This window comes from Pseudorasbora parva, chromosome 9 (assembly GCF_024679245.1).
Source record: "Pseudorasbora parva isolate DD20220531a chromosome 9, ASM2467924v1, whole genome shotgun sequence".
NCBI classification, from domain to species: Eukaryota; Metazoa; Chordata; class Actinopteri; order Cypriniformes; family Gobionidae; genus Pseudorasbora; species Pseudorasbora parva.
Window position 1 is genome coordinate 44,104,089 of NC_090180.1, and position 16,412 is coordinate 44,120,500.

General features: G+C 42.4%; 1 protein-coding gene across 2 annotated transcripts in view; it reads left to right on the forward strand.

Moving 5' to 3' along the window:
* The first annotated feature begins 11,887 nt into the window (after positions 1 to 11,887).
* Positions 11,888 to 16,412, forward strand: part of lrrc24 (leucine rich repeat containing 24) — a 38,389-nt gene continuing 33,864 nt past the window's right edge. The window contains exons 1-2 of one of the 2 annotated variants that reach the window (XM_067452772.1): positions 11,888 to 12,394; positions 12,506 to 12,707. In XM_067452772.1, the coding sequence (XP_067308873.1) occupies positions 12,587 to 12,707 (121 nt within the window). In that variant the 5' untranslated portion in view covers positions 11,888 to 12,394; positions 12,506 to 12,586. Of the gene's footprint in view, positions 12,708 to 16,412 lie in introns of both variants that reach the window. The other variant, XM_067452771.1, reaches the window with a different exon arrangement.

Genomic DNA, 16,412 nt, shown 5'->3' on the forward strand with positions numbered 1-16,412 from the left:
TGTAGGCCAGGGCTATTCAAATCTTACCCTGGAGGGCCAATGCACTGCAGAGTTTCGCTCCAACCCTGATCAAGGTACCTATAATACCTTGAATAATGAATAATGGCCACCTACCGTCACTTTGTTTCAGCTAAAAATCTTCTTTACTGTTCTACTGAAGAAAAAGAAACACTTTATGTAGGCCTGAGGGAGAGTCAATTAACAGCACATTTTCCTTTTTGGGTGAACTATCCCTTTAAGGCCTGTTCACACAAAGGAAGATAACTGTGACGATAAAGATATAGCACCACTGTACAACTGTAACAGTAACATCACAGATGAATTATATCACTGGAATCAGGAACTGAATGATTTTAACCTGTCACCCGTCCTTTATTGGTATAGACATGAGAATGCACTATCCCAACCTTAAATGGTTATAATTCAAGAATGCTTTGGAATATAGATATAAGGCTGGTCTTGTTTTAAAGACGACATTTGGCAGATTATTGTAGAAGAAGTATTTTTAAATTAATTATGTAAGTGAAATAGAAAAAAATATAAAAATTAAAGTTTATGAAAATGTAAAAATAAATTTTATATAAAATATACATTTTACAAAACGTTTTACACGAACACGAGAGTTGTGTTTCAATTCTCAAAAAATGAGCTTTCAGTCAGATTTAGTTTTGGAGCAGTGCCAAACTTTTTCAGTAGATGACAACCAAGCTCCATTACAGACCATATACGGGCGCCTCCAGTTCCATATATGGTTTGAGTGATCTGAACAATATATTTCCATAATTTTCATACAATTTATTAAGTAGACACTATTCAACCGCTAATAAACAAATGGCAAATCTGTTGTATTGTTCTTTATATGTAAAACATTTTTCAGACCTTTTTTTTCTCTAAAATGTAATGGATATTATCTTTTGAACTCTTGGCATGAAAACAAACTGAGGTTTCTACCAATTTCATGATTTTTCCTGTTCATCATTATTTCAAAATAAAGCTCTGAACATACTTTATGAGTATGAAAATATTCTTGTTGTAAATCGAAAAATTACTGCTCCTTTGTAAGTTATTTTGAAAAAAATGTATTTGTTTATTATGATTACTCGAATCTTGTCTACAGTGTGAAACATTTAAGATGATCAAACCAGTTATTTTAAAATAATCAACTCTGGGCTGCAAATGTATTTGTACGACTTCAATTTGATCTAATACTTGATTGTTTTGGAAAGTAAAGCATGTGAAAGCAATGCGGTTATTGTTTCATTTGTAAAGTCTTTGCTAATAATACATGTTTTTTTAGATGTAATCTCCTCTAATTATATTGCTCTTTAATGTGATATGTTGTTTGTATTTTATTATTGCATCTGTTTAATTAAAAAAGGTGGCCAGACTGAAGTATTGCACATAAACGTACAGTAGGCTTGTGCGCTCCCCTATAAATCAAGGAATGTATCAGAATAACATGACACCATCTTTCTTTGTTTCATCATACCTGACACACATCAATAAATCACCATGCCATGGGCACTGCCGTTGATTCAGTCTACAGCAGAATTTATTATTTGAAGCTTCTTTTCAAAGGCCGAAGTGTAATAAAGGCCTATAAACAGAACATTAGCGCTATCTTTAGCTTTTCTTGACGTGAACAGGCCTTTGCAAACACACAGATAAAAGTGCACACATTAATCAGTCAAATCTGCTTATTCTTTGACCTCGAGCAGCCAGTATAGAGACAGATGTCTGAACGTATGTGTTAGTGTGTGTGTGTGTGTGTGTGTGTGAGAGAGAGAGAGAGAGAGAGAGAGAGAGAGAGAGAGAGAGAGAGAGAGAGAGAGAGAGAGAGAGACTTTCTGCTCTACTGTTTCTACTAAAGCCCTTGTTTTCATCCCTCCCCAAAACCCCCAAAGATTAGTGGAAAAGAAAACATCTGTCTCTACACCATTGCTCATGTTTTCTTTCTAAAATATGACTTTTTTTCAATGCTGTAATCCTTCAAAGCTGTTTTAGTCATGACCGACCTCTTTCTCCAGGGTAAAAACGTGTTTGGTTTCTCAGTTCAATGTTACAATAATTCCTACAAAACACTCTGCCTATGGACATATAGACAAATGTACAATCTTACTTACACATTCACAGCTCGTATAGCTATTGTTTTGTAGTTCACAGATACAGTTGCTCTGTTCCAAAACCTAGTGAGCCAATCCTTGCTGTCTACTGCCTACAAAGGCAGCATGCTAACTCAATGAGACCCGTTGAGCTGCTTTGCAACATTTACATAGGCCTCTTCCAAAGTTAGCCAGTTCATCGGCCACCTTCACTTGTTCCCTTCAGCCCCTCGACTACTCCTCTGACTTTACTCTGTGTGGATTTACCTCAGACCTTCCAGTCTCCAGCTTCACCTATAAGAGGATCCTCTGCTTCTGCCTCCAGACATTGATCTCACCACTCCATCTTGGCCTGTTGACCTGCTGGCTTTACCTTTGCTCTTCCCTTCCTCGGCTCCACCTCGGACCATCGGCCTTACGGCTACACCGGGCTCCCTCTGTTCTCTGGCTCCGTGCCTGCACCACATATTTAAACACGGTTCAAAATCGCTGGTGTTTCTGACGTCAAAAAGCTTGTGATCATCAACAAGTGAATCTCTGAGCTGGTCCGAATGAGTGGAGGCGGGGGTAATTTGCATATTCATAGATGTGCATATACAATGTAAAAACAATTCAGGTCTCCAATTGAAATTTTTCTAGTGAGTAATCACATCAAAAAAAATTGTTGGCTAAATTTAATTTCTGTGAATTAAATTAAAATCATTTAAATTAAATTTGGCCAACTGAAAATGTTTCAATTGGGGCCTGAATCTTTTTTTTTCTTTTTTTTTACAGTGTACTAAATGAGGCAAAGGTGCTACATTCAAGCTATTTGAAGGCATGAAGGCATTTTTTTTCAATGAAAAAATGTTTTAAATATTTTTAAGGGACAAAAGTTTTTAAACTTTAAAAATACAAACCCTTATTTTATATTTCAGCATAAACACTGATACTAGTAAAAAATAAATAAATAACCTAGCTAACAATAATCTTCCTGAAATGTTGCACACATAACAAGCAAAGAATTTATCATAATGTTCTTTAAATATAATTATGAGTAATGTCAGAAAGATATCAGCTCTGCTGTGGTTTATAAATACCAGAAATGATGTTGTACAATGAGGGCGTTGTCACAGGGAAACAGAGGCATCAGTCTCCCAATGTGTAGTGAGCCAGCATCATTTACTGTTCTTACCAGTGCTCAGATCGTGAACATGATATACTGTTTCATGAGCTGGAGATCTGATTTAGAAGTTCCTCTGGTTTATAAGGCTGAATCCAAAATCCCCCCCTATACTCTTAAATAGGGCACTATTTAAGGGGACAGCCATTTGTAGTGGTGTCCGAAACCATGGTGGATTTTATTGAGTCCACTCATTTTATCCCGCATTGCACCACAATAAATTTGCTTACTTGTTTTCATTCACTCCTTCAAGTGAACTGTATTAGTGGACTAAAGTAGGAAATAGGTATCGAGGTTTTAGGGGGTGATTTTGGACTCAGTTCTATACCAGTTTGTTTCTTTAGTGACTGATTATTATTTTCATCTGTTGTTCATTTAGTTACCTCATGACTGCCTGTCTGTGTCCGTGTCCGAAATCGCCCCTACCCTTAAGTAGAGCACTATTTGAGGAGCCATCTGTAATGGTGTCCAAAACCACAATGAATATTATTGACAATGTACACTCATTCAATCCTACAATGCATCTCAATAACAAGTGCACAACTGATCAAAATGGTTGCTTAATGGCTAGAGAATACCCACAATGCACTGTGAGAGTCACGTGCCCAATGAATTCCTTCGTCTGATCAGAAGATGGCGCCTGCAGATGAATCATCAGTCTATCTATCCCTTTCTAAACTGCTGGGTATAGTGTAATATCATACAGGTGTACATTCATTTTTAATTGATTATTAAATATTTCAATTAAGGTTTATACATGCTAGTTTCCATGATAGTTACTGATCATTTTTTTCATTAATATTAGAGCTGCTAGTTTGCTAAGTTTCAAATGATTATTAAACAGCAAGCACAAACTATACAAAAGCGCCAGCCCTTCTGTCACAGGCAGTGTCTGAATTCACTCACTCGTTTTCATTCACTCCTTCAAGTGGACTGTATTAGTGGAGTAATGTAGGGAATAGTGAATGGGGGTATAGGGGTGATTTGAACACAGCACCATGTAATAAAGCCCTCAGCTTCCTCAGCTGATTATTCCATGTCATCTTTAAGTAGAGTGTGATCATTCTAATTTGTATTCTCCTGTGATCTCCTGATTAAAAAAAGAAAAGACTTATTAAAGACTTTGAATCAGTTCTTCCTGCCGTGTTTTGACTAGAACACGCCAGGGGCCTGTACCATGATGGTAGTTTAACAAACTCAGGGTTAGAGGATTAGTTTTGCGTTGACAAAACCAAATCAATGTTTTAAGGCTTTGTTGGTCCCATGATGCTGATCTTTGATCCAGAGTTCAGGAGTTTAGCTGTGACATCAGCAGTGAACAGCCAATCACACGCTGTGGAACTGAGATTCACTTCTCACGAGAGGAGCAGTGGAATTGAGTTCTCTCTTCTGCAGAATATTACATGATTGAAAAAATGCACAGTAAGAAGAAAAGAGCGGTCTATGAAAGAAGACTACTTAAAGAAAAAAAATATTATATGTCAATGCCAGTAAAAGTTATGAAGTTAGTCTAGTTGATATATAGAGAAAATTTAACATTTAAGCTCAGTAAGCTTCTTTTTTAATAGTTTTATTTATTAATTTTAAAGCTTAGTTTGTATGACTTTATGTAGGCTATTTATATAAATTTTAACAAAGTGCCTATTAATGATAAATGTGTAATTGATTAAGGGTATAATAATTACATTAATTATATTTAAATCATTCAAAATTATTATTATTATAAATAAGCACTGTTAAAAGCCAGATGCTTTAGTCTTTAAAAACCATTTGCTATGTAGTGACCTTTAATTTGGAGCAGAAACTGTCACAGTGTCTGGGTTGTGTTCCCTGGGTATCCACTAGATGTCCTCCTTCCCTATGATGTCTGTCACTTCATAAACTACATTTCCCATGTTCTGTCTAATCATTGCTCTCAGCTGTCCCTGGTCAGTAATTATTGCACTCAGTTTATTCCTCATTAGCATTTGTCTCTCCGTTTGTATTTATACCAGTCTGTCTTAGTATGTGGCACGGAGTCCTTGTTGATATTCACGTCCGTCTCTAGTCTTGTTCTCGCTTTGTGTCCTTGTCAAGTTTATGTTCTGGATTGATGTTTTGGTTTTGACCCCTGCATGAACTGTTTTCTCTTTTAGAATTACCCTAAATAAATGACATACCTGCACTTGGATCTCTCATCGTGTCTCTCTGTATCCCGGCCGTGACAGAAGGACTCCGTCATCTTTGAGATCCAGCGGTATGTCTGTTCATGTTTCCTCCCCAGCCACCGAGTGGGACAGAAGAAGTTTTGAGGGAACCCGCCTGGTGGTTTTCCGGGGAACCAGGGGAGGTCGTCGAGGAGGGAGTAGTCGAGAGGAGGCCCAGTACCGCTCTCAACAATGGCCTCCCTTCGATCCAGGGCTTGTAGAGGAGGGAACAGAGTCACTGTCTCACCATGGTGGACGGAGAGGGGAGAAGCGCACGTCCGCCATGGTGGCGCCACTGCCCAAGATGGCCGCAAGGCCAGCACCACGAGGCAAGATGGACACCCCCCCAGCGCTACAGCACAAGGTGGTCGCCAGCCACATGCCACGAGGCAAGATGGCCGCCAGCCCAGCGCCACTGCCCAAGATGGCTGCTGAGACATTTTTGGATTACTTCTCCATGCTGAACAAGATCCTAGAGATTTCCAGGAGTGTTCATGTCACGGCTGCTGAGCCAGCGCCACAGCCCAAGATGGCTGCCAGCCCAGTGCCACAGCACAAGGTGGTCGCCAGCCCAGCACCACAGTACAAGATGGCCACTAACTCCGCGCCAATGCCCAAGATGGCCACTGGCCCAGAGCCACGGCCTAAGATGGCCACCCATCCAGAGTCATGGCCCAAGATGGCCACCAGCCCAGTACCACTGCACAAGATGGCCGCCAGCTCAGCGTCAAGATGCAAGATGGAGGCCAGTCCAGCATCACAGCACAAGATGGCGTCTAACCCAGTGCCAATGCCAGAGATGGCCACCGGTCCAGAGCCATGGCCCAAGATGGCTGCTTGCCCAGTACCTCTGCACAGGATGACAGCCACAGCTGACCCTCCAGAGTCGGGGCTAGTTGCCGTTGACCCTCCAGAGTCGGGGCTAGTCGCCGTTGACCCTCCAGAGTCGGGGCTAGTCGCCGTTGACCCTCCAGAGTCGGGGCTAGTCGCCGTTGACCCTCCAGAGTCGGGGCTAGTCGCCGTTGACCCTCCAGAGTCGGGGCTAGTCACCGAGGACCTTCCTGAGCCAAGTCAAGTCAGTGGGGATCTTCTGGAATCCAGTCTAAAAACCATGGGCGTACCAGAGACTCTTCATGTCTCTGCTGAACTACTGGAGCCTCTCCTCATCTCAGCTGGATTACCGAAGTCTCACCACGCCTCTGTGGAACTTCCAGAGCCTCATCACGTCTCGGCTGATCTACCAGATTCTTTCCCCGCCTCTGTGGAACTTCCAGAGCCTCGTCACGTCTCTGCTGATCTACCAGATTCTTTCCCCGCCTCTGCAGAACTTCCAGAGCCTCGTCACGTCTCTGCTGATCTACCAGAGTCTTTCCTCGCCTCTGCAGAACTTCCAGAGCCTCGTCACGTCTCTGCTGATCTACCAGATTCTTTCCCCGCCTCTGCGGAACTTCCAGAGCTTCGTCATGTCTCGGCTGATCTACCAGAGTCTTTCCTCGCCTCTGCGGAACTTCCAGAGCCTCGTCACGTCTCTGCTGATCTACCAGATTCTTTCCTCGCCTCTGCAGAACTTCCAGAGCCTCGTCACGTCTCGGCTGATCTACCAGAGTCTTTCCTCGCCTCTGCGGAACTTCCAGAGCCTCGTCACGTCTCAGTCGAACTCTCTGAGTGCCAGACTGATCCTATCGTGGCCATGGAGGCTACCCTTAACTTGTTCACGTTCTTTGTTTCAGACTTGCCCAACCAGACTTGCTCTCCTGCCAGTCCGATCCTACTGTGGTGGTCTTCGGCGCCGCCCTGGTGGGCTCCGGTTTCGACCACACGGTTGTGGTGGTCTTCTGCTCCACCCTGGGGTCCTGCCCAGTCAGCACTATCCTGGGTTCCCGAACGCCCTGATCCACCTTGATCTTTTGTTGTCTTGTTTTTTTTCTTTTTTTTTTTCTCCCTGTCCCTGTTCCCCTCTGTGAGTCTGGCCCGCCGTCCCTTCCCCTGATCCTCCTCCGGTCCACCTCCCTCCTGGTCTCCCTGTTTTGTGTCTGCTCTTTAGTTCTCTGTTCCCCATTTACATGTTTTTTTTTTTTACCTGGCCCTCCGTCCCTCCCCCTGAGCCTCCACCTGTCCACCTCCCTCCTGGTCTTGTTTTGTTAGTCTTGTCTTGGAGCATCTGGTAGCTGCTCCGTAGTAAGGGGGTATTGTCACAGTGTCTGGGTTGTGTTCCCTGGGTATCCACTAGATGTCCTCCTTCCCTATGATGTCTGTCACTTCATAAACTACATTTCCCATGTTCTGTCTAATCATTGCTCTCAGCTGTCCCTGGTCAGTAATTATTGCACTCAGTTTATTCCTCATTAGCATTTGTCTCTCCGTTTGTATTTATACCAGTCTGTCTTAGTATGTGGCACGGAGTCCTTGTTGATATTCACGTCCGTCTCTAGTCTTGTTCTCGCTTTGTGTCCTTGTCAAGTTTATGTTCTGGATTGATGTTTTGGTTTTGACCCCTGCATGAACTGTTTTCTCTTTTAGAATTACCCTAAATAAATGACATACCTGCACTTGGATCTCTCATCGTGTCTCTCTGTATCCCGGCCGTGACAGAAACAGGGGGAGTGACTTTATTGCAGAAGTGTGTCACTTTACTCACAGCTGATTGGTCCAGTTTCAGTTTGAGATCTCTTATCCAGAACATAACCTGCCCTGGAGCAGGTTAGCTGTGGAGAGTAAGTTACTATGGCGATGAACACAGCTAAAAGCCAAACCACTTTAATGGTACCTAAAACCCAGGATTGGCACAAACTAAGCTTAAACAAATCTGGCTAGCCAGCTAAACCAGCTTCATGGTACAGGCCTCAGAAAGCTGACAATTTAACAATATTATTGTTTTTGGTTAAATAAAGACCACATTAAAAGTCTTACCAACCCCAAACTTTTGAACGACATACATTTACAACGCAAAATGATATCTGTTTCTCTTGCAGCATGTTCTGGGATTGACTTAACCATATGATTCTACCCTATGATGAAACGCTTGTAACTCAAAATGTCCAATTTCCAAAACTCATCTTCCATGCATTATGCAATGGAATGCTTTTGTTGCAGAGGTCAGAAATATCAATTGGAATGCAGAATCTTGGGACAGTGTGTTTGAATGACATTTTTAAATAAAAAAATGGAGGTAAGCTTCTCGCTTGGTTTTGAAACAGCGCTTGGTTTAATTTGTCAAGTCAAATGGATCTATATGAGCTGACGTGTGTTTGTTTAGTATGTGGTGTACCAAATCTACTCCAGACGCTGGTCTGTGATGTGTAATTACTCTGATCTGGGTCGACATGGACCAGCGCAGCCCTGAGGGTATTTACACGCACAACGAATGCAAACAAACACCACAATACAGTCTCAATGCTCAAAACGTGTTTGAATGCATGCATCACCACAGATGCACACGGATCCAACCGCATTTGAATGTGGGTCAGCTTGCCTTGCTCCCCCTCTACCCTGCTCCATCCCAGAGGTTAATACGACCCATATATAAACAATAACGCAGCCATCAAAAGAACCCAACAGGGATTATGCGCGCAGATAAGCAGCTGCGTTCCCCACGCAGGAGAAGAAACAGAAAGGAAAAGGCAGAGTTTCCCTTCCTTCTCGTTAACCAATACTAATGTCATCCCAGGATCTCATCACCATGGTGACAGAGTGCCATACCTGCTTGCTGAAAACTCAACCTTCCATTGTGTGCCATCCACCTAGTTTTATGGATTTAACACAAGGGGCGGACATGACATCACCAAGCCCTTGTTTTATGACAAAGTGCGGCCGCTGAGGACGAGCATTATTGAGATGTGGGTTATGCCGTTGACACCCGGGTGCTATCATTTATGAGGAGCGTGTTTCTGTCGAAACATTCATTAACAGCAAGGGTTGGTTCGGAAATAAATTGTGTTATTATCAGTCTGGGAGAGATGCATTATTAAAGTAGGGTGACGCTCGATTCGTCTTTGCTATGGGGGTGAGACTCGCCCCAGGAGCAGAGAACAAATCAGCTATTTGACACACCATACCAACACTTTCTCTTATACACTGACTTTATCTTTTTGAAATAAGCGCAGACATAAATATAGACACAGGCATGAAAATGACAGTTACAGCAGAGGGATCACCAACTCCCCATCAGATATAAGTGTTATTTCATGTACACTAAAAGACAGTAATGGACTGTGAGTTAATGCATCGGTGTACTGCACCTCTCTGCTCATAAACTGTTTTAATGTGGGTTTTAAGCCCCTCCGTGTTGTGATTATGTGATGGAATAGTGATGCATTTGATGTTGTTATTTGATGATGTTATAAAGTACAAATAACTTGAAAATCCTCTCCAAAAAATATTCCAAAACTTTAAAATCCAACAGTTGTTCTAACTAACACTTTTTAGTTAACTTTACTTAATGTCTAGAGTTCCTATTATGCTTTTTAATTAGTGTGTAATGAGCATAAAAAGATCTGATGGTTAGATCTGAAAGATCTGAAGCTCAAAGTCCACTCCAAAGGGAGATATTTTTTAACAGAATATACTTCCCAAGAACTACAATGAATGAACTGCACGCCTATGTAACAGAGGCCAGCTAGCAGTAGTTGCTGTGCGAGTAAACCTCACTCCTCTGACCTCAAGGGACGCTCTAGCGACTGACACTTGAGGTTGCAGCCTTTAGCCTCCTTGTTAGAGCATCCGACTCTCATGCCGGTGGACCCAGGTTCGAGTCCTGGTCTGAACAGAAGGGGTTACACCTAGACTACAATGCGTTTTTTAGCGGATCTTGTGATGTCTAGCCCTGATCTGAGTGCATGGTCTGAAGCGGAAGGCGCAGGTGCACTTAGTGTGTGTTTTAATCTGCTAGTTTAACAATGGAAAAAATTGTTAAATTGTTTTTTATTTTTTATTTATTTATTATTATTATTATTATTATTATTATTATTATTATTATTATTATTATTATTATATTGTGTTTACCATCCCTGTTTTATCTATCTTAATTTTACTAATGTGAAGTGCTCTGAGAATTTACTTTCAAAAGCGCTATATAAAATAAAGTTATTACTATTATTATTAAAAACACTCTGTGCATGGTCCATCCTATTCTCTTAATGAGTAATGTGTGTTTGGTTATAACATGCAATAAACTCATCCGAGTCTCATCTTCATTCCCTTTAAAAGCCAGTTGCGCTCACACCATGGTGGGTTTGCGATTTACATGGTGGAAAGACTGAATGCTTCTCAAGAGAGGAATCCTTTTATTTTTAATATTTAAAAGTGTTTGTGGGCTGCTTTCTCTAGTTGCATTCACTCATCTCCTAACGTCATATTGAATGTTGAATTGTCCATACAAATGAAACATTTGGAGGGCACATCACATAAGATGACTTCCTATATTGATGTTGATTTTCCTCAAATGTTTTTGTTTAAACTCGATCAGTGTTCCCTTGGCTGGGCACTTGGAACTTCATTGTGGTTTCAAAGGAAGAGAAGTAATAAATATGTTGCTTTTAAAATGTGACTTTTTACTAAATCATTACTACAACTAGTCTATTTTGTAAATTTGCTAATACATGTCATAAACACTTTTAAAAACTTTTAATTGGGTTGATATAATCCTGCAATATTTGTGAAAATATCTTGCAAATGGCCATGCTTGAGTCACAGACTCAAGTTTTTTAACAATAAAACAATTGCATTTTATTTAAAGTCAATTCTCTCTTGTGTAAAAACACTTGTGTAAGTAAACTATACTAAGTGTTTGTAATGTACAACATCAATATACATTCCTATTTCACTTTAAACATTTTTGAAGGCAATAAGGTTGCATGTTTTTGAAGGTACTTAACTAATAGATTTTACAGTGCAGTTGTTTGTGACAAAAAATAGCATAGTAACAATGTTTGTATGCATGCACTATTTTGTACTATTATATATCATAATGATACATAAATGTGTTAGGCATGCATAAATATATTAGGCATATTTTTGTTTATCTCTCCCATTGACTTTCTCTGCAGGTACACCAGTAGGAGGCGTACATTTACGGTTAGTGAGTCATTGCTGCTTTAGCTTTCTTTGGAGCTGCTTTTTTTTTTGGCAGAACAAAAATATAAATGAAAAGGAAAAAAATATATATATTACAGGCAATATTGTCTAAAACGTAAGTTACTCATTAACCTTTTGTTTATTGCACTATTGTAGAAAAACACTTTTATACTTGCAATTGTGCTGTTATGAATATATGTCCAAACAATTGCACTCTTTCTTTTGTGTTGTTGCTTAGATAGGCCTCTGCTCATATATAAAGTGCATTAATGTTTTCATTTGTTGTAGAAGCCCGTGTTGAGGTCACGTGTCGCTGTCCTTGGTGCTGAAATCATGTGACCGGAAAGGTGTCAGTCAACGTTTCAAGTCTTACAGAGAAGCTTCGAAAGAACAGCAGAGAAACGAAGAACTTTGAGAGAGAACTTAAAAAGAGGAAGTCAACTGTAGATTAATAGGCCAAGTAGCAATAATAATAGACATATCGTAAAATAGGCCGATTGTTTTCTGTAGCATAATGTTGAAACCTAGTGCCGGTTTTACTTAGCAGAGGCTTTAATCTATAATACGCAAATTAATTTAAAATTAACATTTATATATTTGAGCAGCCATTTAATAAACAAAAACAGTATGTTATTCTACTCATATTACAGCTATATTTAGATTGTTACGTCAAAATAAAACTAGCTGAATGAACGATTGCAGCACTGATGCGAGTCTTACGTTACGAATCGGACTGAACAATAGAGAGATAGAGAGAGAGAGAGAGAGAGAGAGAGAGAGAGAGAGAGAGAGAGAGAGAGAGAGAGAGAGAGAGAGAGAGAGAGAGAGAGCGACTCAGCTGTGTTCAGAGGGAAGCAGGGAATTGGAGAAAGGTTCTTAACCTATTTTAGGGATACTGACTGAGCGTCATTTTGCTTTGTTAATCTCTTATTGGTAAGAGACTCACGACCCGGTCGATATTGATTTGATATTTTGTTTGTAAGGGATGTCACAGAGGAATATTCCAGCGTCGCCGCTGTGAGGATGGCCGGACGGAGCGGTGGCCTTTTCGGATCGCAGCTCAAATGCCGCTTTGTTCGCCGTCCAGACGTGGATTGATATTTCATTCATGTGCATCTGAATTCAGCCCGTATAAAGACCCACAGCGTCGCTCTTCAACCACCGCACCGAGACCACGGACAGGAGGTAAGACCCTCTGTCTGCGTTCCTCCGATAGATACTCACGCATCCTGTGACTTTTAAAACACTTTGTCTAATTGAATGCCCAACACGTGCACTGCTGTTTCTCCTCATGCGTTCACAACAGTGTGTCTTTCTACCTGCAGCAAACTGAAGGAAGTAGCAATGCACTCTCGAGCTTATTGTTTTGACTTTTAATATGTCTCACGTATTCAGCAATGTAATATGAGATGTGCAGTACTGTAAAATCAGGCCATTCAGAACTGAATTAGACAAGGAAATCATTTGTTTTGAGCGGTCACTCTGTGTGACAGAGAGTAGATGTGCTGTTATTTTTGATATGATATTTTGATATTTTAGATGAACCATTTAGGTGAATCTAATACGATTTATTTGATGTCTCGCTCAAGAATCGTGTACTATTTTGGAAAAGATTCAAAGTAGCAAAGGGCAACATATTCATTAAACCCTTATGGCATATTTTAATAGCACTACCCAATTACTAATATTAACGAAAGCTGGTTTATTTAGCTCAGCTAATGCAAATTTACTAACACTCTACTCATAACACAGAGACAACAACAAGTTTGATTGCAAGGAATGCAATATGTCAGTTGTTGTGCAGCAGACGCTGAATGTCAGAGCCTGAATATGGCAAGCATACAGGAAATTCTTGGAATGGAACTGGAAATATGAAAATATTATGACCTGTCTTGATTAGTGATAGACTGATTTATCTAACGAGCCAGTTATTCAGGCAATTTTTGTGAGAATCTGTCATCTCTAAAAATATTTTTAATTTCAAATGTATTTAGTGAATTTCGAGGTCATATTTTGTAAGGTAGATTTGTAATTAAATGGTGGTTAACTAAATATTGACTAGATTACTTGACTAATATGGCTGATATTGACACTGATCTAGAGCCATGTCAAAATGTATCTGGTCTTGGCTGGACTGGATCTGCCACACTGCGCTTGAAGAGCAAGTATGGACTTGCTAATGCTAATTTCACGAGTTCACACTTACAAATAATTCAGATAGAATAAATAGTATGCGTATTTGGCGTGCTGTCCGAGGAGAGGGCTCCGAGCTCGGTATTTGGCCCGAACCCAGAGTACTCCCCCCGTATCTCTGGTTAGGAAAGTTAACCAGGTGCGTGTGAGGTAGAAGGGGTGGTGGAGGGATGCTGCAAACTTTGTCAAGGAACATTGGTGAGTTGACTGGCTATTTATGTGATCCTCTACTTGAGCTGATTGGTAGACATGATGATTACTGATTGTTGACAGCTGGTTGGAATGACATCATGATTAGGTAGATCATTTGCACGTGCTTCTCCCGAACTTAGTTTTTTAAGAAACATCATTTCACGAGTTCACACTTACAAATAATTCAGATAGAATAAATAGTATGCGTATTTGGCGTGCTGTCCGAGGAGAGGGCTCCGAGCTCGGTATTTGGCCCGAACCCAGAGTACTCCCCCAAAAAATTGCTACTAGCATAGGACAGCAGCCAGTAAATGATGTTGATGCCCCCCAAAAGTTGCAGAGCATGAACTGGTGCTGTGCCGATCGAAGGGGGGTTAGTTACTGGATCGGGAGATCTTTGATCATTATTTTCTGAGGTTTTGGTGGTCGTGGTATCAGACGGGTGAAACTCGTTGGTAGTCAGCTGGGGGTGGTTGCTTGTAGGCGGGAGGAGATAGCAGTGCTGTGGCAGTGGAGACGAGCTGTTTCAGCATGCTTTCGAACGTATCCAATGGGCTGGCTGTACAGAGAATTAGGCTCCTGTAGGAGTTGAGAAGATGACACTGCTGTGGTGGTGGGACTAGTTTGGATGGAGGAACGGAACTCCTGCAGGAGTGAGGTTGGTGATACTGCTGGCAGTGGAGATGAGCCCTTTGAATCTGCTTTCCCAAACTATCCGAAGACCCAGTTGTACAGAGAATTAGGCTCTCTGTAAGGGAACGGTGAGACTGCTGAGACAGTGGAACGGGTTTTGGAAGGGCGTATCAGAGCTCCTGCGGGAGCGGAATTGACTGTAACTGCTGCAGCAAAGATACGAGACGTTTCAACTTGCTTTCCAACTATCCAAACGAACCATTTGTATGGACGATTGGGCTCCTGTGGGAAAGGAGATGGCGACATTGCTGTGGTATTGAAACGAGTTTCGGTGGAGTATCGGGCTTTGCGAGAGCGGAGTTGTCGATACTGCTGCAGCCGTGGGGACGAGCCGTTTTAACTTGTTTTTTGAAACCCCCGGGTTGGAAGTAGAACCTCAACTCCTGCGGAAATATGGAGAGATCACTGCTGCGGCAGTGCAAGCAAGTTGAATGGAAAAACGGAACTCTTGCGGGAGCTGAGGCGGTATCACTGCTGTGGTAGTGGAGGCTTTGGGTGGAGGAACTGGCTTCTGTTGGAGCGGAGGAGATGACACTGTTTGCAGTAAAAGTCGGTTGGAGAAACTGGGCTTCTGCTGGAGCGAATGAGATAACACTGCTGCGGCAGTGAGAACCAGCTGGATGGAAAAGCTTAGCTTCTGTTTGAACGGAGGAGATACTGCTGCGGCAGTGAGAGCCAGCTGGATGGGGAATCCTGAGATTCTATTGGAGCGGAGGAGATAACACTGCTGCGGCAGTGACAGCCGGCTGGATGGAGAATACGGAGCTTCTGTTAGAGCGGAGGAGATAACACTGCTGCGGCAGTGACAGCCAGCTGGATGGAGAATACGGAGCTTTTGTTAGAGCGGAGGAGATAACGTTGCTGCGGCAGTGAGAACCAGCTGGATGGAAAGCTTAGCTTCTGTTAGAACTGAGGAGGAGATACTGCTGCGGCCGTGAGAGCCAGCTGGATGGGGGAATACTGAGATTCTATTGGAGTGGAGGAGATAACACTGCTGCGGCAGTGACAGCTGGCTGGATGGAGAATACGGAGCTTCTGTTAGAGCGGAGGGGATAACACTGCTGCGGCAGTGACAGCCAGCTGGATGGAGAGTCCTGAGCTTCTGTTAGAGCGGAGGAGATAACACTGCTGCGGCAGTGAGAGCCCGCTGGATGGGGAATACGGAGCTTCTATTGGAGCGGAGGAGATAACACTGCTGTGGCAGTGACAGCCAGCTGGATGGAGAATCCTGAGCTTCTGTTAGAGGGGAGGAGGTAACACTGCTGCGGCAGTGAGAGCCAGCTGGATGGAGAATCCTGAGTTTCTGTTTGAGCGGAGGAGATAACACTGCTGCGGCAGTGACAGCCAGCTGGATGGGGAATACTGAGCTTCTATTGGAGCGGAGGAGTTAACACTGCTGCGGCAGTGGGAGCCAGCTGGATGGAGAATCCTGAGCTTCTGTTTGAGCGGAGTTAACACTGCTGCGGCGGTGACAGCCAGCTGGATGGAGAATCCTGAACTTCTGTTAGAGCAGAGGAGATAGCGTTGCTGCGGCAGTGACAGCCAGCTCGATGGGGAATACTGAGCTTCTGTTAGAGCGGAGGAGATAACACTGCTGTGGCAGTGAGAGCCGGCTGGATGGAAAAACTGAGCTTCTGTTTGAGCGGAGGAGATAACACTGCTGCGGCAGTGACAGCCAGCTGGATGGGGAATACTGAGCTTCTATTGGAGCGGAGGAGTTAACACTGCTGCGGCAGTGGGAGCCAGCTGGATGGAGAATCCTGAGCTTCTGTTTGAGCGGAGTTAACACTGCTGCGGCAGTGGGAGCCAGCT